Genomic DNA, 23,784 nt, shown 5'->3' with positions numbered 1-23,784 from the left:
ATCCATGTAGCATTACAGTTGTCCTGTTACTACTGGTCAGCCTTTTTTAAGGGCTTACAGGTGTGACTTGGGTCCTTTTTTATCTCCTTTTGCACAATCTGCAGACCAAATTGTAATCTCAAAAAGAAAGAATGCCTTACATTATGAGCAGTGTAAAAGGATTCTTTGTCTTCTTGCTTAAAGGCATTAGTGCAGGAGCAGTTGCTGGGAATTGGGGGTTAAAAAAAGGGGTGGATGGGGGAAAATTCTTAGATATGCTTAGACATATCAACATATTATTTCAGGCATTAGTTCAAATAATACAAATAAGACCCAAGCACAGAGAAGAAAGCCTTCAATTTTCAATTTTAAAAAATGTCTGCGATTTTATTATCTAAGGAATTGCATTATTGCTCATAATGAGAGTTTCATACTACATGATGGTATTTCAGTTTTAATTGTAAATGGGAAATTGGAAAAGTAGAGAGGCAGCATCTCTGATTTCTTGCACATGGAACACAGAAGCTAGGTCATTTGAAAATGGATGCCTATTGCAGTATGAAATCACAAGCCTGTACCTAATGCTTTACGAAGTATTAGAACAGCTGAAAAATCTGAAAATTTGGGTGCACCCATTTGCAAAAGAAATACTTTAATGCCAGTACGTTGAGAACCAATATACTGATAAAAATCAAGGGTTTTTTCCAGGAACATTGACAATTGTAAGCAGAACAATTTGCAGTGTGTCTTTGTCTTACTGTGGCACTGGACTAGAAATCAGCATCTTCTTATGATGATCACATGAAACAGGATTAAACTAATTGATCTGATACTTCAAAATTGGCACAAAAGCTATGGAAGGAAATTACTTTAAGCAGAAAAAGAGCATCTTCTCTCAGTACTCAGAGTCCACAGACTGTCTAGGGGTATAGTCTTCCATAGAAATAATTAGGGTTAATGCTGGCCCTTGTGTGTGCCTCAAGAAGGGATGATACCACTGTGCTCAGTGAGTAGACTGCTTATTGAGATAAAGAGATTCTCTTCCACTTTTAAGTTTTAACCCCTGTTGGGTTTGTGCCAGTTTTGCTGTATCAGATCAATTAGTCTAATCTTGTTTTGTGAGCCTGTGTGAAAAAAAGGTGTCGGTTTTTCATGTCAGTTCCACTGGGAGGCATCCCAGTCTGTCAGAGCTCCCTGTTAAGGTGAGCTCTGTTTCTGGCAGTGCAGCTCTTCTATCCATTTAGGTGCCCAGCACTTAAATAGCTATTCACTTAGCCTGCATACTCATCATTTCTGGTTCTTTTTGTCTCGGTTTGTTGGAAACCTGAAATGATTAGAGGCCATGGGTGGAAGAAAGAGGATGGAATCACTCCACAAGCCTGCACACATGTTGAGCCAGGCACCAGGCAGCCACAGCATTTCAGAATACTGCATCCAAGAATTACAGTGCCAGTGGCGGTGCTGTAAACTTCAAGGAACAGAAAATCCTTTAACTCTGTGTTGCTGCATTAGCTGTGCTGTGGCAGATCCATGTTCTAGGAAGTGCTTAAGGGTCATCTGAAATACTGCTGTTGGTTTGTATGCATGCCTGCCTTGTGCTGAATGTGCACATGCAGTGGGCCTGCTGGACCCCCTGAGTGAGTTTGCACCTCTGACACTATTCTTACAGAAAGGGTGAAACCTGAAGATAAGTTTGCATCACATCTATCTCTGCAGCTACTTCTTCACTAAGAAGCCTTTTATCATTTCTTGTGCCTTCCCTCAAAGCAAAATACTTTCCACCACTGTTTTGTCATGGATTAGAAAGCAGTTCATTCAGCAATTTCCTTTCTCAAACTGGCTGTGGGTGGTGTCTGAAGGGGTCTGCTCAAAGACTTGTTGTCCATGTTGGAAGTACTGAGAAATTTGTCTTTGACTCTTTAGCTCCTCAGCTATGAAATACATCTTCCTTCAGACAAAATGGAATTGTTCCAATGTAAAACAATGTAGCCAAATCTATACAAAGTTACCATAAAAATAAAATGAAAGGATTATCTCTATTTTATAAGACAACATTTAGATCTTATGCAGAAGAATGAGAACATAAAATTCTCCTCAGAAAAATTAATTACTCACTGTAAATTAATTCTCTTATGTAACCCTTGATACATAATATGGTCCTTTTTTCCTAAGGAGGGCAAAGATGAAACAAATTCCTCTGACATGAGATCAACCTTAAGGAGAACAAAAAGTACTGCAGGAGAAAGCGCTGTCAATGCTAAATGGTTGAGTGTGTTTTTTTAACATTACTGAAATAATTTTTTCTCTGAAATCCATAGATGCTGCTAAAATCTAAAACTGAAAACATAAAACCCTTCACAAGTCAAAACCAAGACTGGCTATAAAGTTCAGCAAAGACATATGCAATTAGCATTTATTTAGTCTTAAATTAAAGGCAGTTCTACTATATCAGGAAAGTTTTGGTCAGCTAAGATCAGTTAAGTTTCCACCAGAATTTTTCTGAGAGTACCCCCGAAGGACATCTATTTTCTGAAAAGTAGGAGTCATAAAATTTATTTAATATTTTAGATACACCTGTAATCACTGACAGAACAAGCTCGACCCAGTTCAGGTGGGTCTCTGTGCTCGCTCTGGCAGTGACTTTGGTGGAACACCATGCCTGTCACTGTTACTGACACCACACCACCCTCATTCAGCTCACCAGCGCCTGAGAGAGAATTCTTGTATAACCTGTAGCAAGTGAGCTGAGGCCTGTAGCACTGTCACCTTGTGACTTTGTCCATTGCTCAGTATTAACATCCATCAACCTCTGCAGAGATGCCCTATTTTTTTCCTGGTAACTGAAGTCAGCTGTTTCTTTCTGGCTTTTTTCCAAGGTGTTTGCAAGCCACCCCAGAAAGGCACAAGCACTTTGGTGTCACTTCTGGTGACTGCTGTAACTGCAGCAATGATATTTCCGCTGTTTTACTACTCACAGCCAGTGGCCAGTCTATCCTTCAGCTTTCCCACCACAACCTGCACTGCTTGCATTTAAAGTTGCCAAACTGGTTAGGGGAGTTCTCTACTTTTTTTCCCTCTGGACTTACAGATACTTCTGACCTTTTTTTTTTTTTTTTTAAAATAGATCTATTTATTTTAATTTCTCTTCACCTCCTGGTTTCATTCCTCTTGTCACCTCAGCTGCTTCATGTCACTTCTACCATAACAGGAGAAGCACCTTTTGGTGCCACTCTTGGCACCACCTCATAGCAGCTGGCAGCTCATAAAGACCTAGGTGTATATACTTCCCCTCTAGCCCTCAGATCTCTAGACAAACAGCCCGTGGAAAATGCCATTACATTCTCATGGTGGTGCCTAAAGGTGTTGCTTTCTCCTTTGTGTGTTGGCTTTACTTGATACAGTCATTGTATCCTAGTGCTTTTGTGAAGACTGAATTTTAATTACTTCACTCCTGAATCATATGCCTGTCCAGATCAGATCAACATTTGCCAAGTTAAAGTGAACAGCAGACTTCAGCTTCTCATGCTATGTGTACCCAGTAACAGTTACCTCTACAGGCACAGTTAGTCTCTTCATTTAAGGGAGAAATGTCAAAACAAGTACTTTGAAGTCATCTCTTACAAATGCTGACAAGCTTTTCCTCTATTAGGAGCAAGTATTAGATGATTCGGGGTCATTATTGCATAGTAAAAATGCATTCTGTAGCATAATTTAGGTTTTAACAAAGCAGAATTATATTCTTTACGGAATAATACACAGTTCTCCTTATGATAATTAAATGTTCTTTAATACAATACCACCATAACTGCAGAGCCACAGCATAAGTAGCAGTGCACTAAACAGGGGTTTGCTGTAGTAGTTTGCATGCTTCTTTGTGTGTGTGTGTGTGTGTGTGTGTGTGTGTGTGTGTGTGTGTGTGTGCACTGCATGCATGCTCACACACATAAATGTACTCATGGTAATGCTTGGTCTTTCCTACTCTCTTGCCCCAAGGGATTCTTTCGGAGGAGTCAGCAGAACAATGCATCCTATTCCTGTCCAAGACAGAGAAACTGTTTAATTGACAGAACCAACAGAAATCGCTGCCAGCACTGCCGACTGCAGAAATGTCTTGCCCTGGGAATGTCTCGAGATGGTAAGGAGTCACATCTGTGCTTCACATCTAAGCCCTTTGAAACTTTTCTTCGCTGCTGACTTACTTAAACTCCCTGTAGATTTCTGCAAAAAGAGAGAGGAGAAGCTCTGTGCTTTGTAATGCGTGCACTGTGAGCCGATCTTTGCCATCTGGTTAACAAAGAAGTCTATTTTCATGGGCAGGGGTGGGGAAAATCACAAAATGGAGAACAGTATCAGTTTAGAGCAAAAAGAGGCAGAACTGCCTTATGTTATTCTAATTTAAAGCACAGAGCACAAAAAAAGTCACCCCTGGAGAGGTGGGTTTACGTTAAGTATTACATTAAACATCAGCAATTTTCTTAACATTTAATATTGATGTGTGAAAGCATCCATTTCCCTGAGATCTCTAAAGGACTGGTAGTAAGGAGATGTAACCCTACACAAATTTACACATTGATATCATTAGGGGTTTCTGTTTGCTTTTTTCAGTGCACTTGAACAAATATTTTGCATTGGAAGAAACCCCATTTCTTTTACTTGCACATTGCCTCCTGTCCCTATATGGGTCTGCAGAAGTTTCCTAATTTAATACTGAAAGTATATCTTATGCCAGAGGAAAGCTCTGCAGTCTATGCCATCTCAGGATCCTGTGCTCCTTGTAGAGCTCTGTTCCACCTTCCAGGCTGTGGTGTGACCAGCCACTATCAGCAGGCTATGAACATGCAGCACACCAAAGCTGCAGGCAATGGGAGGCTTGGGCAAGGTTGCCCACAGCTGACATGCCCTGGGCACCACTCCTTGTGCAGAGGGTTTCCAGCTCAAAAACGTGTTTCATATAGTGAGAAAGTATTAGAGGAAAATGTTCTAATTTTTTTAAGCAGATTATATTAATTTCAATTTCCCAGAAGCAATTTTCTCTCTTAAAAGGTTGACACAAAATGTGTATTTTTAAATTGAGTCAGCAAGAGAGAAGTTACATAAAGAGCTATTTATTTAGATGGACCACAGACTATAAACTTGTCAAAATTTGGACCATAATAGGTCTTCTTCTACCTCAGTGTGTTTTACGCCTCACTGAAGTTACTTGCTTACCAACCTCACCTGGGAAGGGCCTTTAGTCCATGAATTCTTTTTGGTCCTAGCACCCAGTTTACTTGACACCTTAGCTCCTAATTCTTCATGGTGATTAAAGAAGTAACATTTCAACAATTTAACTGCACATGCTTTCCTTCTGAAAATAGTATCTTCCAATTATTTAAGATAAATCACAGGGGCATTTTAATGACAGTGCCATCTTCCCAACCAGTAATTCAGAGACCACTGTCAGAGAGACAATAGGAGTGATTCTTCCAACAGCATCACTTTGTTCTCTCCTACCTGATGTAAGGGTCTTTATGATTGTTTAGGATTAAGACTTTTAACAGCTCTTGCAAATTTAAAATTGGCTGTGTGAATTTTTTGACAGAAAACTTGAATTTGATTTTTACCTCTCAGCCATATAATAAATGCATTTTTGTCATGCAGAGGCAGGATGCTAATTGACAGCAGCTGGAGAATCCAATTAATGAATATGTAATGAGGATAAACATTGGTTTTATTGCTGAGGCCCTAAATTTGAAGAAAATACACAATTGCGTTATTCAAAATTATTTAAAATACAGTCATTGTATATTGTCCATAAGGGTATGCAACATACCATGCACTGATTCCAGGGGCAGGCTGAGTTTGTGTGAGGTAACTTGTAGCCTGAATGTAGGGCTGCAACTAAACTGAGGTTGGCAATAAGAAAAAAACCCTCTTGATGTAAAAAAAAAAGTGAAAATAAAGCAACTGTCACCTTGTTGTTCTGGCGCTGTATTTTCATATTATGCTCTACTTCTTCTGTTCTTTTTCCTGATTGAAGAATTTTACGTTTATCCACATATAAGTTCATACTCTTCTCAAGGGCTAAATGAGGGTCATGTGCTAATAAATAGGATTCTGAATTGATCCAAATTTCAGACAGACTGGAAATACACAATATAGAAAATACACTTCATAATACGTAGAACTCTGTAGTTCTGGAGCATCATCCCCTTACCTGTTCTGATGAATTCTGCTGGATGTATGTCTCATTTGTTTTAGAGCACAATCAACAACTGTCTCTGCTCTGAGATCCCAAGATCTAGCCCAGTAAAAGACCAGAATTTATAGAGAGATGGGGGTGGAGAGTGATAATCAGCTGTGATCTACTGTATATACAGGCTGTGAATTTACTCCTCCTAGTTCCACAGCAATCAGCCTGTCGCCTTTGAAAATTTCAATCTCAGTGTCATTAACCCTGTTTCTGGGGAAAATGGTTTGCCCTCTTACATTTTCTTCCCTTTCTCATCAGAAGGAGTGCATGGATTTGTGCGTGAAGGTTATTGAAATGGAGATTGCATCAATCCCTAAGACTTTGCTCAGTGGAAAAGATGACATTCATTTGTGCTGTTTACCTTCAAATCTGTTATTTTCCTCTAGGTTCTAACCTGTAATTTTTTTTTAAAGTAGGAAGATAACACCCCATTGAAAGGATATGGTAATAAGTTTTTGGGGCTTGTTTTCACCCAGAATACTAATCTCATTAGTGTACTGTGAAAAGATTTGTGTAAAGTTAGTAAATGGATATGAATTCACAGACTGTACATTTTGTACAGCTCTGGGTGGTTGTTCAGTGAACACAGAGATATAAAAGGATGCATGGTCCTTTTAACATTCATAGTGGGAAGGGAATTGCTTGACTGAGGCCCTCCTGTCAAATAGGAGTTTTTGTTGTCACCTGGTAAATTCAATATTTTTTCCTTTATGAAATGTACGTGATGCAAAGCTTTGCATCCTTTCTCATTTCCACTGAAAAAGGTGTTTCCACAGCAAAATTAACCCTGAAAGTTAATGACAGAAGAGTGGTGGGGCTGAGTGGAATTGAGAAAAATTTAAAGACGGCAATGGTTCACATTGTGCTTTGCTTTTCAGCTGTGAAATTTGGAAGAATGTCCAAAAAGCAGAGGGATAGCTTGTATGCTGAAGTGCAGAAGCACCAGCAGCGACTGCAGGAGCAGCGGCAGCAGCAGAGTGGTGAGGCAGAAGCTCTGGCCAGGGTTTACAGCAGCAGCATCAGCAATGGCTTGAACAATCTGAATAGCGAAACTGGCAGCACCTACGCCAACGGGCACGTCATCGACCTGCCCAAGTCTGAGGGCTATTACAACGTGGATTCTGCCCAGCCCTCCCCAGACCAGTCTGGGTTAGACATGACTGGAATCAAACAGATAAAGCAGGAACCTATCTATGACCTCACCTCTGTACCAAACTTGTTTACCTATAGTTCTTTCAACAGCGGGCAGTTAGCTCCAGGGATATCCATGAGCGAAATCGGTAAGAAAAATTCTTATTCCTGTAGTGCAATGTGTATATATAAGCTAAGATCCAGTACTGTCTTCATTAAAATGTCATACAGGCACTCCATACACAGGTACACAATAGTTACATGTTCACACATGTGTGTGCACACACATACAGAGAGTATGGGAAAGAAAATAAGTCCGGAACTAATTGACGTAACATTAAGGCAGCTCTTTTTTTACTAAAAATTATGCAGTTCTTAAAACCAGCAGTTCATTTCTGTTTATTAAATAAGAGCATCAAAGCAGGTGATGAATCAATCATAACCAAGTGATAATTAGGAAGGGGCTTGTTTCAAATGAGCTCATTACTGGCAGGGTTAAATGATCTCTTCAGCCAGCTATCTGTATTCTTGTCAACACCCAGAATCCCCATAGCAGCAAATTCTAGGATACTTACTGTGAAAAAGTACCAGTTCCTACTTCAGTTGCACAGATGTGAGCACGCTCACTAAGTTCCTAAAGTGCACAAACTCTGAATGTATTTCTGTGGATATCCCTGCTTCTCTGCCTGAAGGCCTTGGAGAGCCTGTCCCTTTGCTTTCATCTTTGACAACTGACAGAAACCCCTCTGTGAGGTGAGGCTGTTAGAAACTCAATGACTAAAGGTGATTTTTGTCTAAGGAGGATTTCTGTTCATCTAATGCTTCTAGTTGTGTTTCACCAAAGCCATTGGAAGTACTACTTCTATTACAAAGAAATAACATGAAAAAAGATTGGCATCCTAATTAGGTACCTGAAGAAGTGAAATATGCTGAATCAGTTGTGGCTGAGAACTTAATCAAAGGGTAACACTTTGTTAATGGAATTTAATTTTAAAAAAAAGAAGAAGGTAAAAAGTCGTCTTCAAGAGCATTCTTAACAAATTAATTCATTTCAAATCATGGAAAAAACCTTGTAGTTCTGGCCTAACTTTGCTGTCCCGTGTACATGGATTACACTGAGATCTGTAAATGTGTGTTTGTGCTCCATCCTACTGAGGACTGTGGCCTCCCCTCAATATAGGTTAAAGTACTGGGGTATATAGTAGTTACTGTCTGGTAAAAAAACGAAGTTGCATCTAAAATTGATAGCATGTATTCTGCCCTTGTGTGCTTATTTGTAGGGAGCTCTATAACACATTGTGTGCTTTAGCTGCAAATTGTCCAGGAGAAAGTTAAAACTTATCTGGCACTCTATTTACTAAGACCTGTTTTATTATCACATTTGGCCTAGGTCACTGTCCAGTAAAACTGTACACCCACAGTGTAGGATTGGAGATGAACATTCGCTCCCTCAGCTCTCATGGCCATATGAATATCACTCACATGTGGCTTGTGCATACCTCAGTCCTGCAACAGTGGATGACGCTGCTGCAAACCAGCTGAGAGGCAATGTAAACAGTCCTTAAGAGCTGTTTCCGTGCAGACCCAGTACCAAAGGGAAGTGTTTCCAGAGAGACCCAGGGGAGGTCCAGAAATGCAGGAGTTCTGATAGTCCATGAGTTGGGGTTTGTGCTCAGTTACAGAAATGAGTGCAAAGACAGAATATGGCCATAGCCCACTATGTCCTTAGTGGCCAGAGAATCCCCCTGAAGTCAATGGGACCTTTTGACTTCAGACAATCAAAGTTTTATCTTTTTAACTTAAATCAAGATAACTTTTATCTCTTGCAGGTTCACTTAGAAATAATGCAACATTCTTAGTTTTTCACCCATTTTGTTCTCTCCTAGCTCTAAAACATCCTGCCATAAATCCACCCTGCATTTCCAAGTTTTTCATCCTCCTCTGAAGCACACAAATCAGGGAAAAACCCAGAGCAGAGGGAGTGCTACATAGCAAATGGCCTGTCTCTGAGCTGATAGCAAAATGCAGAGGCTCTGGGATTTACCTCTTTTCCTTTTAAAATTGAAGCTAGGGCTCCTAAATTGCTATGATTTTACACAAATATGCTGTCTGTCATTTGTGGCACCTACAGCAGAGGGGTAAGGGAGACAGTGAGAGATAATGTAGTGTAACAAACAGCTGACAGCTGGAAGAGATGCACCATAAAATATTTGAATTAGTGCACAGGCAAATGATATTTTCAGTGTTTAAAAAGAAGTAGAAAATGTTTCTTAATGCTGCAGCGGATTGTTGGACCATATGTAGAGTGGCAGTCTTGCAGTCCTGGGATGTGCTGATTTCATATTATAGTGTGCTTAAATTTCACTGCAGAATTGCATCTCACTACAGTGACATTTAGGAATAAACTCAACTTATGCTAAATAGATGTTACTGCTTTTAACTGTTAGATGAAAAAGCTTTGCTGCACTGATTCTTGTGGCTGATGGAAATTTCTTTGTACCAACATGTCTAGTGATCTAGCAAAACACTAAACATCCCAGATCATGATGCAGATCTTTTCTGCACTGATGATTTTCTACCAGGTAGAAATTTCCAGTCTTAGCTTTTTTCTGGTCCTTACATTCTTCAAATAAACATATATATGTAAGCATAATCTCAACTGCCACTTGCCTGATCTTGAGTGCAGCTATTGTATTTTTTTCCCTCATGAATGAATGTGTGGGAACTTCTTTCATCCTTGGGTTCCTGGAAGTTTCTGTAAGCTCTTCAAGGAGCAGACTTCTTCACAAGCACTCCGAACAAAAGTAATCTATGCAGTTTCTGATTACATGTCAACCAAAATCTAATTCACTTACTCCTTTGGTGTTAATGCTTTGTTTCAAACTCACTTCTCTCCTGTGTAGGGCATTTTTAAATTAAGATATAGTTGACTGTACATTTCCAAGTTTGAATCTCATTTTCTCTTTCTTAATTTTCTAATTCTTTCAATCCTGTCACATTATGTCTCAGTCTTCATTGATGCTTTGTGACTTCCTTCAATTTAGAATTGTCTCTTAACTTAATTAGCATGCTATGAACCTTCTCTTTCAGATTATTATGAAAATGTTAAATGCTTGCAAAACAAATCCTAATAATGATCCCTGCTGCACCTGACTAAAATGCTTGCTGCAATTGCATATATTACTTTAGTATTTATATTTGGCTTGCTATCCAACAGTAAGTTCTCTGTAAAATCCAAGTCACAAGTCTTCCTTTCCCTGTCAGTTTGATTCAGTTATAAAAATAATATTTTCTAAGATACTCTGTGACATAGTTTACACATCATTTACATGCTCTTCTTCACATGTTAATTTTCTAGTTCCAGCAAAAAGTAATCTAAATGGCTAGAGCTACTTTGATCTTTAACAGTTCTGTGCTTCAATTTGAATGTGAAAGTGTTCTTTTTCACAAACATACGTTCATCTGCAGAAGACTTTGTAGTGGAAATGGAAATTGTTCAACTTAACAGTTTTGAAATGCAAAATTTTTTACATAGCAACTGTTTTGACATGTAGTATTAGAATGGAATGGCAAGGAAAATATCGCTTGTCTTGTATTGCATGCTTACTGGTATCTATCTACTGTGCTAGCAAATAGGTGTAGGAGAAAGACATGCTGACAGATTAAAGTTTTGTAGGGCTCTGTCACATGTACTTGGTATTATTATATTTCTCCAAATGAGTTAAGTAGGCCTGGATACAACTGTGCATTATGTGATCTCCATGAGAAGCAGGATAGGCAATGCCTCCTGTGGAAGAGAGGGTTAAGTGTAACAAAAAACATTTTCAGATACAGTCACAAACTTCTCATGTAACTGTCAGAGCTTATGATGGAGAGAAGTTGTACAAAATCAGGTAGTTCCTCATTAGGCACAGCCCTCATCAATATTCCACTTCTGTTACAAAAATCCCTCAAAGCATAAAGACATCACTCCAAAGCTCATAAATACACATACGAGAGCAGAACCTCAACTTGTCATAAAGTGCATTTCCAGTTCAGATCCCTTTTCTTTAAAGGGATGTATTTTTGTCCTTAACTCAAAGCATCTTGTTGGACACTTGATACAGATTTGGGTGGGCAGAACACAAAATAGGTGAGGTGACCATCTAACAGTGGCTAGAGGAGTTAGGCAGGCTCTGTCACTGCCTGTCCTGTTCATGGGTGGCATGATCCAGGTGTGTTCCGTCAGCTGGGGATGTGGGAGACACCCACATCCCAAGCACTCATGCTGCCAGGCAGCATCATCCTCATTCTCCTTGACCACTGTACCATCTACACATCTGGGGAGGCAGAAATTACGCAGTGGGAGCTCAAACCGTGGGGTGAAATCTGCTTGCCATGCCAAAAGCAAGAATTTGGTCATTTGCAGAATGGGTTTCTCCTCACACAGCAAATCACAGAGGTCAGCTGGTGGGTGGGAAATTCTGAAGTGAGAAGGGAGCTCCAGTTCCTGGTGTCAATGCTTGCTCCCAAGTGTGGTTTTAAATTAGGAGGAATTAAAGACTTATTTTTAGACTTTGTGAAATTAAAAGACTATCTTGTTTAAATATATATGCATAATATTATCTGCCACTGAGCTGAATATTGCATTTTCCTCCCTAAATATGTGCCTCCAGTCTTGGTCTGTAAAAGTTAATGGAAAGGCTTCCCTGCTTTAACTGCAGTTGAGACTGATAGCCTGTGATTTCTTAAGGACAAGATGAAATTATTAGCCAACTGTTATGGAGAAAACAGATTGGTTAGGCATTCACTGCAAGCCAAACTTAAGGGTGGCCTGTAGCTGTGTATATGTAGGTAGTCAGTAAGACTCCTCTGGAGTGTACAGGACATCACACAGCCCAGCCTCTGTAATTATAGATGAAAGTGTTGTTTACATATATTTACATGACATTTCTTCAACATCAGGCCTGTTTGAACGTACCCAATGGCTTGGAGAACTTACATTTCTACCAAAATTAAAATAAAGCTGGTGGGCTTAGGTTTAACCTTCCCTTTCCCCAGTCCTTCTAAGCCTGGCCTGCTTATGTGTATCTTAGAGTAGGCAATAACTCCCTAGGACACATGCCTAATGTGGATTGGAGGAGGCATCACCTGCCTTATATTGTAAGGCACAGCTCTTTTGACCTGGACACGTAGACTGAAAAGTGATAGTAAAGGAAAACCTTATTTTTTTTTTAACTTGCTCAGGATAGGTATGTTAAAAAAAGCCCTCTTGGTAACCACAAATGACATTCTGTGCATTTGTAATTTAGTTGTAATTTAGCTGGATTAATACATTCTTCTCAAGACCACAGTGAATAGTTTTACACTCTGTGAAGTTATTTAATTTCCATTGCTGCAATATTGTACAAGCAGGAGTTATTTCACTCTCTCTCCTTGAAGGGAGATCTTTACCTGTAAACATTCTGAAGTCCTCTGCTGAAGGTCTATTTGAAAGCCAGTCCCACACCTTTCTCCTTTCAGCAATCTCCTCATTAACTTAACAAGAATTTAGTTTATTCCTCTACATCTATACTTTTCATATAGACCAAGACTTAATGTTGGATATGCAATATATAAATGCATATCAGCATCAGACTGATATCTTAAAAAGTCCACTGTGCTTTGGTTTTGAAAGCACTTCTCCATGTGATAAGCATTTCTCATTCCTTAACACCCTTCTCTTTATCTCCAAGGTTTGTTCCCTGTGCCAGATCAATTGTTAACATTACTGAACATGTATTGGTCAATTAGATGCTATTTCAAGGGACACTCCAAACCAAATTCAAAATGCAGCGAGCTCACTAATTAAAGCCCATACCTAAGGTGACAATAGCATCTATGTTTATGTTCCCTTTACAAAGCCACCACCCACCCCACAGTGAAACAGAAATGATGTTTTTTAGTCTTGTGTAATGTTCTCCACTTCTTTTTCCAGGCCATGGTTTAATATTCCTTCTACCAAAGTGACAGTCAAAATTTTACAGGACTGCTGTCTACACCATGGTGGCTGTATTTAAGAGAAGCAATGTTGCCATCTAGTGAGCATTTAAAAATGCAACACGTGCATTTTATGCTCATGCCATCAGGGCATGTATCTTACCATCATTACCTATTTAAAGATGACAATCAGAATATGTTCACATTTCAATTCTGTGCCACTTTCAACTCACTTAGAACTTTAGCTTGTTTTACAAATGAGCTAAAAATATGCATTCAATGGTATTAAAAACAGCCTTATCTATAGACTACATTTTTTAAGCATCATAATATAGTTCTTTAAAGAGATCAAATTTCTAATCCTTTGAAGTATATAAAATTACTCCTTTTCTCCAAAGATGAGAATATTTTCTTCCATGACCAAACTTGGCAAAATATGTTCATTCTACTGAGCATCCGTACAAAGCTGTTAGAAATCAACCATTTGTAGCAGTCAAAATATGTAAAATACCATACCATATATCCCATATATTACCATATATCATGGCAATCTATTCAGGAATAACATTGTGCTGTGAATGTTGTCAGATTACAAATCACACAGGAAGGTCAGTGTAAATCCAATGGTGTGGTAAGTACTGAGGCATGCTGTTGCTGCCAGTTGTAAGACCAGACTTGTGGCTGGTTCCCTGTCATATGCTTTGGACTAGCAGTGTCCATAGCAGAGGAGATGGCTTTCTGCAAGTAATGCTTAACAAAAGAACTCTGGAGCAGGTTCCAGAGCACAGAGGGGCTGGGATGTGTGAAAGAAGTATGTTGTCTTCTGGGGTTGTGACTCACACACAGCCCACAGAGAGGGGAACTGCAGATGAGAATCAAGAGGTCAAGGCAGTGATGCTTTAGGAATCACTGTTGGAAGTGGCATACTATCTGCCAGAATTGCTATGGTTTGAATTAGTGGTTGCTTGTTGCTTTTATCCTCCTCTGCGCAACCCCTTCATGGATTTAGTGTCAACTTTCCCACCAGTGTTTTTGTCTGGTGTTTCTGGGCAGCCAGCCCCAATAGCTACAAGGTGATTGTACTTTCTGAGAGGTTAACCTGGAGTCCCTGTTATATTTCTTTGTCATCCTGGACGGTACTGGTTGATCATTCCTTAATCCTAACGCACAAGGAAGACATCAGAAGTTTGGGTTTACAATTTTTTTCTTTCCCAGTATACATCCTAAGTTTGCTTTTCCAAGGCTATAGTCCAGTTTTTCACACTGTGTGCTTGCTGTCTGCTATCTTTCATCACTCACTTCATGCACCTCACTACTTCCCACTTTATTGCTGAGAATAAGGTAATTCTGCTTGTTTTGCATTATGTGATGCTGTTTCCGACTTCGTAGGTACTGATGTCTTTCATCAGTTCATTCAGCTTTTGATACTTTATTTCACAGAACAGCAACAATTCCTTTATACAAGAGTGAAAAGATATGAGAAAGAATTCTAGTGAAATGCATAAGAAAGGAACATAGATGTGCACAGTGGAAAAATTCTGTAAGACAAGACACAGGGCTCAGAGACAAATGCTGAAACTGATTATCAGAATGCTGATTTTATAGTGCAGTAATCTTCGAGGAATGAAAGTCACACATAAATGGGAATAGTTAATACAGGATATTAAGATGTGGAGCCCTGTCTTGTGTTCCTTTTTGACTGCATGGATGGCTTTTCTTTTGATCAGTGAAGATTCTGTCATCGTTTATGATAACGAAGTTATTCCATTTTCTGACACTATACACTAACATCACTTTCATCCAACTCATTTGCCACAAAAAAATAGAAACATTGTAGAATGTTTTACCATTACTTTTTAACATGTTTCTGTAGATAGACTGCTTAAAATCTTTATAGAAAGCTAGTTTGAGGACTGTGACAGTGAAACAAGTGCTAAAAGAGATATTAACCTCTCTCAGCTTTTTGCAGGCTACGACAGGGCAAACCCTCAAAAACATGCTTTAAAAGCAGTAATATTCTAATTATTCCATATATATTTCTCAGTTTAATAGAGAAAAATGTCCACTTCAGGTAATGTATGCTTTATTGTAAAAAATAAAACCACTTTCTTGTTTCAGAACAGTCTCGTTTTAATATAAAGGTTTATTTGTGCAACCTATGCTAGAAGAAGCTAAGAAACAGCTCATCTCAATAAATTTGTGGTAATTATACGGTGCCTTTAGAGTTCATTTGAACTCCAGCTATTTCCTTGGCTAGTGCTTTTGCTGCCAGTTAAATGTCTTCTAATTTTTGTTAAATTGGCTGAGTCCCAGGAGAATTATTACTAACTAGAGACCATTAAGCATTTATAAAAATCCTCTAGGATCTAACAGAATTCTGGGTCCATCCTCTACTTTCCTTCAGATAAGGACTTCATTCCATTGTATTGTCATTTCTATTAATCTATTAGCATTTTTTAGAAAGGCAAACAAAGCACCGATTTATTTTGAAGGAGTGAGACAAAATAGAGAATTCACACATTACTTTTACTTTTTGTGGATTTCGTTTCTAATGTTAAGCATTCAATAACTTAAACATAAAGTAAAGGTTATTCCTGAGCTAAATTCTAGCACTTCTAGTCTCATATGAGGGTTTTTATGTTTCATACTATCTTCCTAGGCTGCACATTGTGTAGTGTTGCAAATTTATTAAGCAAATAGGGGTTATGAAACTAGCTTGTTTTTTAAAGGGAAATACTTTCTTGTGTTATGGCATTGAGAATGCCACAGACACATGAAAGCTGGAATGAGCTTTTTGCAATCACTTTCAGGAAAAAATGTTCCTGTTTTTCTGAAAAAAAAAAAATCAAACTTTTCATCCAGTTCATGTAAAAAAACCAAGACCTATTATTCCTGTTTTACAGCAACCACAGAGGTATTTTTATTTTATTAGCTGTGTCACTGTCTCTACAACTGTCAAAGAATTTAAGAATAATCTGAATTCAATTATTCAGTTTTCAAAAATTTTCATTTTGGAGTCATAATGCCTTAAATTAATGTACAAAAAAGTGTCGATCCAATGCTATCTTGGCAAGTTTTCAGGTCCTAGAACAGACATTTTATTTAGAGTGCCTGGCTGGAGTTTTGTTATGTATGCTTACAGCAGCCAGCCAAAGCTGTGATGCTACTGCAGCATTAATTCAAAGTGGATCCCTGCAAGAGCTCAACTTAGGATATAAGCTGAGATAAGCTCTTAGCTACCCAACTGGATCCTACGGGTAAGTGGCAAATTAAAGATTCATTATTCATTTTAATTGAAGAAGATTATCAGTGTTTTAGAAGGCACACTTCAAAGTTTTTCGGTTCCCTGTATAAAAGAAGGGAATGCTGAGAAAAATTAGAGTGTCTCCTGAGAAAAGAGACGCAAATGAAAGAACTAAGGAGCTTGTAGGAAACAAATGCTGCTGTAGATAAGTTCCACTTAGCAGGCCAAATTCACAGCTGGCGAATGTTGCGTGCACTCAATGGATTACATCCATCCCCACCAGCATTGTACTTGACCTCAAGTTGGGGTTTTTCTTCACTATTGTAGTTGGAGGTCTCTGAATTTTGCAAGAAGGTGCCTGAAAAAGGCAGTACTGATTTATCATTTGATGGTAGACTCCTGTGGGTCTGTGGTATGCTGATTTTGATTGCTGTCTAGGTTGCAGTGTTCAGTTTTCTGTATGTACTTGTATTTAAGCAATTCCTACTCTACCAATAATGTTTGAGCAATTAGTAGTCTTTGGAAAGTGCCTTTTGTGAGGTAACTCCTGAAATCTAAAATAGGAAACTACAGTAGGAGAAAAAGAAAAAGGAAGGGGCTGGGACGGGGGGAAGCCTGCCATAGCAAACAAAACTGGAAAGCCCCAAGTTTATGTGCCGTTGTTCTTCTCTTGCAGCATATGCTTTTGGCCTGTTTTGTTGATGAAATAGGGCTTTTGAGTCTTTCTGTCTCCCCAGTCCTTCTATCAGGGCTGTGCAATGTTTCTTTAGCTACTCTCCAGCGCCGCTGAAGTGAAGCAGCAGTCTCAGACAGCCCCGAAGGCAGTGGCTGATGACCAGTGACACTGAGCAGACTGGTCCCTTGTGCACTCACGTGGTGCCTGCTACCCACCCCGACACCAGGGACAGAAGGGCGCAGGGGAGGGGCAGGTGATATTTGATGCATCTGTAGGCATCCAGGTTTGTTGCACTAAGTTCTCTGCATAGCTTACTTCACTGGGCAATCCTCCCAGAATCAAGTCTCTTGGTTCTGTCTTCTGTTTTGGGTAGGCCAGGACAAATGTAAAAACCATTTCTTTTCCTGAAACAGCATGGATCTCTCATGGTCCTCTTCAACTTCATGATGTACAATTGTCAGTTTTTTCTGGACATCTCCTAGTATACATTGAACTTTTCTATATTTTTAACTGCTGCATTGTAAATTCCAATTACATCATCTACCCATTGGTCTGGCACCTCTCAAGGCCTCACCAGGCCCTGCTGCAGGAAGGGCAGCATGCCCTGTGCTGCGTGAGTGGGGACCAGCCTGACCTCTCAGGTGTCTGCTCTCTATCCATGCCAAAAAAAAAATCTGGATTTCCTTGTCTTCTAAGAACAGATGAGGCTGTACAGCTAGAATAGTGGGCCATTATAGAAAGCCAGTCAGAGACGTGCAGGACAGTAATGAAATGTAAGTGGATGCCCCATGATGTATTTTGTTTTGAGTGTTTCTGGTTTTTGCAACTGTTGGTTACAACTATTGACAATTTCCTTGATTGAGTATGTTGTTTCTGGTTTATCTCTCTGGAAGCAAGTGCTTTTTTCTAGATTTTTTTTCCACGAAAAAAAAATTTTAGAAAAATGTTTTCTTTTCAAGAAAAAACGTCGTTACCAATACTAAGAAAACCTAAAATATAGAATGAAGCTGCCTAAGACAAATGCTTCCACATCCCAATGTATACCAGAGTTTGGATACTGGGAACATTATTTTCTGTGGACCATGTTTCCTAGACAGGGTAAATCTATCTAGGAAACAGATTCTAGGATGTGCTGTGCATTTCATATATCAAGTGATCAAGATAGGAGATTTAGCCTTAATGTAATAAACCCAGTATGTAGGCAAAAGGGGAGGAGTAAAGCACCTAGTCTACATTTGTGTTTATATACTGTGGCAGATAGATAAGCTTTACAAATCCTGCAATTTACAGGCTGGTGGTGTACTGTCATCGTGGCTCAGGGATTCTTTTCATTAGAAATACTGGTTTTTCACTCAATAGTTGGAGCAGTTGGTCCTTAGAAAATAAAATGTTGCAGACTTTGAATCTCACACCCATGTGGCCAAAATAATCTCTTTTGTTTTCCCTTTCATACAGCAAACCTGCTGTAACTTATGTAAAATGGGAGCTGACAATACTTCAAGTAAAAATGCAGTTCACATTGAAGTCATAAGAACAGAGTTGTCTCTTGTAGTTCCTGGAGTTCATCCAAACTGGATTTCTGCTTGTGTACATGCAGTTACCCAGTGATAGGGGACCCTTGAAATCTATGGCCCAAGATTTTTGCAAACAAAACCTACTGAAAGTCAAGACTTGATATGTGAGGTAATTGTAGTGGCCTCCTCCAGCCTGGAGAGCATAGCTATTTATTACATTATCACCCCTGCTGGGTACCTCCACAGGCTTTGGGCCTCTGCATCAGGGCAGAATCTCCCTTCCTGTTTTGTGTAGATGTTCTCTTGCTTTCCCCATTGTCCATTTTTTCTAGTTCTGTTAGAGAACTAACCTGTTTAACGTGGTGGTCAGCTTATTTCAGAGTTGCCAGGTCTCCCAGAAATTCATATATTTTGGGTACCGAACTAAACCTGTGATAGGGCAGGTTTATATCAGATGTCATTTATATTGTTGCCAGTGGTTTAGGAATGTCATTCTCCTTGGGATTTGCCAAGATGTGGACTGACTCCAACTTCATTAGCAAAAAGATGCTAAAATCTGAAAATGTCAGTGGAAAAAACAAATGCTGTGGTCTGTGGAACTCTTTAAGTTCTCTTTAACTCTGACATTCTTTGCTATGCCTGTGTTGGATCTTCTGTTCCTGGACCATCTGAGAAGCCAAGACAGGTGTATACTTCTTTTACTTTTTACACCATGTCAGCTCTGCCACCGAGCTGTAAGCTATATTTGCATAAAGCTCCTTCCAGGGGCTCCAGCAGAGAGTGCAAGCAAGCAGCCTCCTCTGCTGAATGAGCAGTTCCCTTCTCCTCAGAGACCCCGTGTACCCTTTCCGTCACACACTCAGCCTTGCCTAGCCTGCGGCACGAGGGTTTTGAGTCTGTCTTGCACCTGATTCCTCTTTGGATGTCAGCAGTCAGAGCTGCTGCTTGCTGCAATTGCCCCAGGCCTTTGCACATCTAAATGGGTTTTAATGTCAGCTCAGCATAAGCATAAGTGTGTAAGGAAAAGAGGCATGGGATAAAACAGAGGATGCCATCCCTAGAAAGCTCTGCAGAGCTTCTCAGCTCTTCGTTCCTCAGGTAAATGCATAAATGCTAGGAAAAGGAGAGGAGCTGAGGAGCTTTGCAGCCATGTAGAACTGCTAATGGAATATATTTTGAAGTCAGTGAAATCAAAAGGTCTTGTTTTCACATTGTTGACATCAGGTTACTTTTTCTGATTAGAAATCTGTCTACGCAGTAATATGGAATTATGTGAGACATTTATTGTAAGAGAGATGGCCATTTATCTTCAAGATTTTTATTATAAAATGCAACACCTTTTTATTATAAAATGCAATGCCTCAAAGGTTAAGGCTTCCATCTAACCTTCCATAAAAGAACAGTGGGTAGATCACTCTGTTAATATGCATTCTTAGTTATCTATAGGCTGGAATCAAGTCTTCCATTAGGAAGCCTAAAGATAGTGTTGACCTATAAAAGGATACTTGCACAAATTCAATTAAGCAGGTTTTATTTTTCCTATGCAAACCTACAACATTTTATCTTCAGCACCTTTCTACTGAGTCTCAGTTTATTAACTGTGAGTAGCACAGGCATCTGTCCTTCAAATACCACTCCTCTGGCAGTGTTTACAAGGAACATGCACTTCTGCATTCTTTATTCAGCTTCCCTTCTTGCTGGTGTTTCTAAGTTCAGTCAGTATTTGGCCAGAGAAGCAGATTTATTTTGGAACTCCAGGCTCCAGATCCCTACACTCTATGCAAACTGTTGAGGATCTGAACAAGTGAGCAATGGTATACCTGGGTCTTTCTATTTCCCATGCTCAAGTTTGGCTAATGCATTTTCAATGTCCTTTTCCCTTTTTTGACAAATGTTTTCTGTGCAATGCTGGTTCTGCTGCAAGTGCTTCAGCTAATTTCTGTGGATTCAACTTTGTTCCTTTGTTTGGCTTAAGCAAGTTTCAAGGTTGAAGCAATGAGTTTCATTAGATGTGTAGGACCCAATGTTGCAAAATAGGAAATCATCAGTTTTCAGTAACATGTTTTATCACAACATTTCAACTCCTAATGCTAATGAGTTCATGCTGGAAGTTTTTGTGAATTTTTTTTTTAATCCACTCAAGTGGCTTTTAGGGCAAGGGTTTAAAATACTTGTCTAAGAAGTTAACTCATGGTTTCAGTGAGTTTCCAGGGCAACATTGAATGCTTTCTTTTCTGCTTGTATCCTGCATTCCATGTTGTGATATAGTTTCTAAGGCTTCAATTTCAGGACAACTTTAAGGTAGCTTAGTGCTGTGTGTGAGATTTACATCCTCCATCTCTCCTTCTAAATCCCAGGACACTAGTTTTAGCTTTTATCCCTTGCTAAAACTAGTCTCCATGTACTTGCTCATCAAATTCAATCAGACAATGATCCAGCTTAAAATTAACTTGAGAAAAAAGACACCTGTTTACTCTTTTTTTATGAGTCACGCAGTGTTCAATGTAATGCAAGTGTTCATGGCAAGTTCAAGCAGTCAGTCAATTTGCGAGACCTGGCAGCTCTGAAACATGCTGACCACTGAGTTCAGCAGATTAGTTCTTTTCGTAGAACTAGAAAGAAATGGACAATGAGGAAAGAAAGCAAACACCTACACACAGCAGGAGGGGAGATACTGCCTTCATGCAGAGGTTGCAGCCTAAAGCCTGAAGGGGTGCCCTGCTGGGTTGGTAATCAACAGCAGTGTTCCTTCTCTTCTCCAGGCTAGAAGAGTCCCCCAGTTACTGCATAGGTTTGGGTCAGACAAAAGCAATTGGGTAAACATGGTCTCCAAGTGAAATTTATTTAAACATATTAAATCACTTTCAGAATGAAGATTCTGTATAGTTTCACAAAAGTCATTGTTATTTTCATCTGCAGATCCACTGCCTTTGGGTTGATCATTTGGTTTTGGGTTGAATACTGAAATATTTTGCAATAATCAACTTTGAAATTAAAAGCAAATGAGAAAGGTAGAATTGAAAAGAAAAGATTAATTTTCTTAAATGCTCATTTTCCAACCTTCATTGTTTTCAACATTTTGCTGTTGCAGATCACTGTTCACTGTTTCATGCAAGCTATTTTTTGTTCTCTTTTTCACAGATCGAATTGCACAGAATATCATTAAGTCTCATTTGGAGACATGTCAATATACAATGGAGGAATTACATCAGCTAGCGTGGCAGACCCACACATATGAAGAAATAAAGGTTTACCAGAGCAAGGTACAATCCTGTAATATGCATTATCTTCTAGTAATTTATCTGGCAAGAATACACTGATGAGTTTTGTACAGGTCAAAATACGCTTTTCACTGTCTCTGGGGAACTGGTTACTGAGAGCAAAGCAGTGACACTTCATTAAAGGAAGCAGCAGCTTTCCAGCATATTGGGCTCTTTATAATTTTAAAGCTTAGGTATGGTCATGGAATCCAGTTTTCTGTGCTTGTTGTTACAGATCTAAACCTCATGCACAAATTCTGTTAACTTCAATGTGATTATTACTGGATCCTCTATTGTAAGGATTTTAAGAAAACTAGACAACATAACCTCGATTCCTTGTAATTTTGAGAACACATCTGCTATTTATGTGAATAACAAACACCTGTCACTTACAACAGTAGATTATAACAAGCTGAAAATACTCCTTAAATTGAAGCTTTTTAATATTGGGTGGAAAAACAATCTCATTACACTACATTTTTTTCTGTTCCTGCAATTCTCAGGTCAAGTTCAGTCTATTTTCCCCTGTCACATCCCCAGGTGTAGTACAGTCAGCAGAAACCTCTGTGCCTCTTGCGCTGGCTTCATTAGTGATGGGTCTTCAGTCAGACTTCAGTTGGTACATTGACTGGTCATGTAAGACACAGGAGAGACTCCAGCTTGTTCTTTGAAATCTGAGGGGCTATGCGGTATTAGCGGTATTAAAAAACTCACCACAGTTTGCAGAGCTGTGCATGAAACCAGGAACATCCATTTATATTTACACACATGTGTGTGCGAGGAAAATTATTATCAGGAAGTACAAATTTTTATGTAATCTGTGTTCAGATACTTCAGTTATATATTTTAAGTTTCAAACTAGGAAAGATAGTCTGTTGAATAAATTAATAGCATTGCACCACTTCTTGCCTAAGAGTGCTGTGGAATTTTTTGTGCCACTATTTGTCTGTCCTCACAAAAGCCAACGTTTGAACCACATCTTAACAGTGGACACTGCATTCTGCTCCTTTGAAGAGGCAATGCCAGAGTTCAGATGAGTGGGGCAATGCCTTGTGAAAGCAGCCTTCTAATGAGAAGTGTTGGGTACCTAGAGAAAAAGGGGTGCTGCTAGCTCTGCCTGGGTATGGGGTGGAGTGTGGGGAGTGCTGCTGTCTGCAAGGCCACCTGAATTACTTGATGCACTGATGTACCTGCTTGCTCACCGCTTTGCTTTTCCGTGTGTGTTTTCCTGGAAGACAAGAGAAGCTCTGTGGCAGCAGTGTGCCATTCAGATCACCCATGCTATCCAGTATGTGGTGGAGTTTGCAAAGCGCATAACAGGCTTCATGGAGCTCTGCCAGAATGACCAAATTCTCCTTCTTAAGTCAGGTGGGTAAACACCAGAGGCTTGAGACTAGTTTAGCACCCAGCACCCTAGAAATGTGCTCTCCTGTCTTTTCCTGCAAATAGTTTTAATTTTGAAGGAGCCCTAATTTCTGTCTGTTGCATTAAGTACGTTAACCTTGCTGTATTTTTCCACCTTAATAGTGTATTAAGTACACACACACACATAGACACACACGCACATACACAACCATTGCAAAAACTGCAGTCTCCAACGTGACATGTGGTGGAAGGAGCCCTGAAAATTGAGCTGGTTGAATCAGTCATCTGCCACCCTGTAAAATCCCCACTTGTCATTAATGAAATGAAGGCAAGCTCACTGGGGCCTGCCTCTGTAGTCATCTTTAATCTTTTTAATGAGACTACAGAAATACAGTACAGCCAGTGCACAGGAGGGAAAATTCCTG

General features: G+C 39.4%; 1 protein-coding gene across 1 annotated transcript in view; it reads left to right on the top strand.

Moving 5' to 3' along the window:
• RORB (RAR related orphan receptor B) overlaps window positions 1-23,784 on the top strand; it is a 49,827-nt gene that overhangs the window by 11,437 nt on the left and 14,606 nt on the right. The window contains exons 3-6 of the mRNA XM_031058944.1: window positions 3,973-4,114; window positions 7,090-7,491; window positions 21,876-21,997; window positions 23,230-23,362. Of these exons, the coding sequence (XP_030914804.1) occupies window positions 3,973-4,114; window positions 7,090-7,491; window positions 21,876-21,997; window positions 23,230-23,362 (799 nt within the window). The remainder of the gene's footprint in view (window positions 1-3,972; window positions 4,115-7,089; window positions 7,492-21,875; window positions 21,998-23,229; window positions 23,363-23,784) is intronic.

This window comes from Geospiza fortis, unplaced genomic scaffold (assembly GCF_000277835.1).
Source record: "Geospiza fortis unplaced genomic scaffold, GeoFor_1.0 scaffold279, whole genome shotgun sequence".
Classification (NCBI taxonomy): Eukaryota; Metazoa; Chordata; class Aves; order Passeriformes; family Thraupidae; genus Geospiza; species Geospiza fortis.
This window is presented reverse-complemented; position numbering and strand designations above follow the sequence as displayed.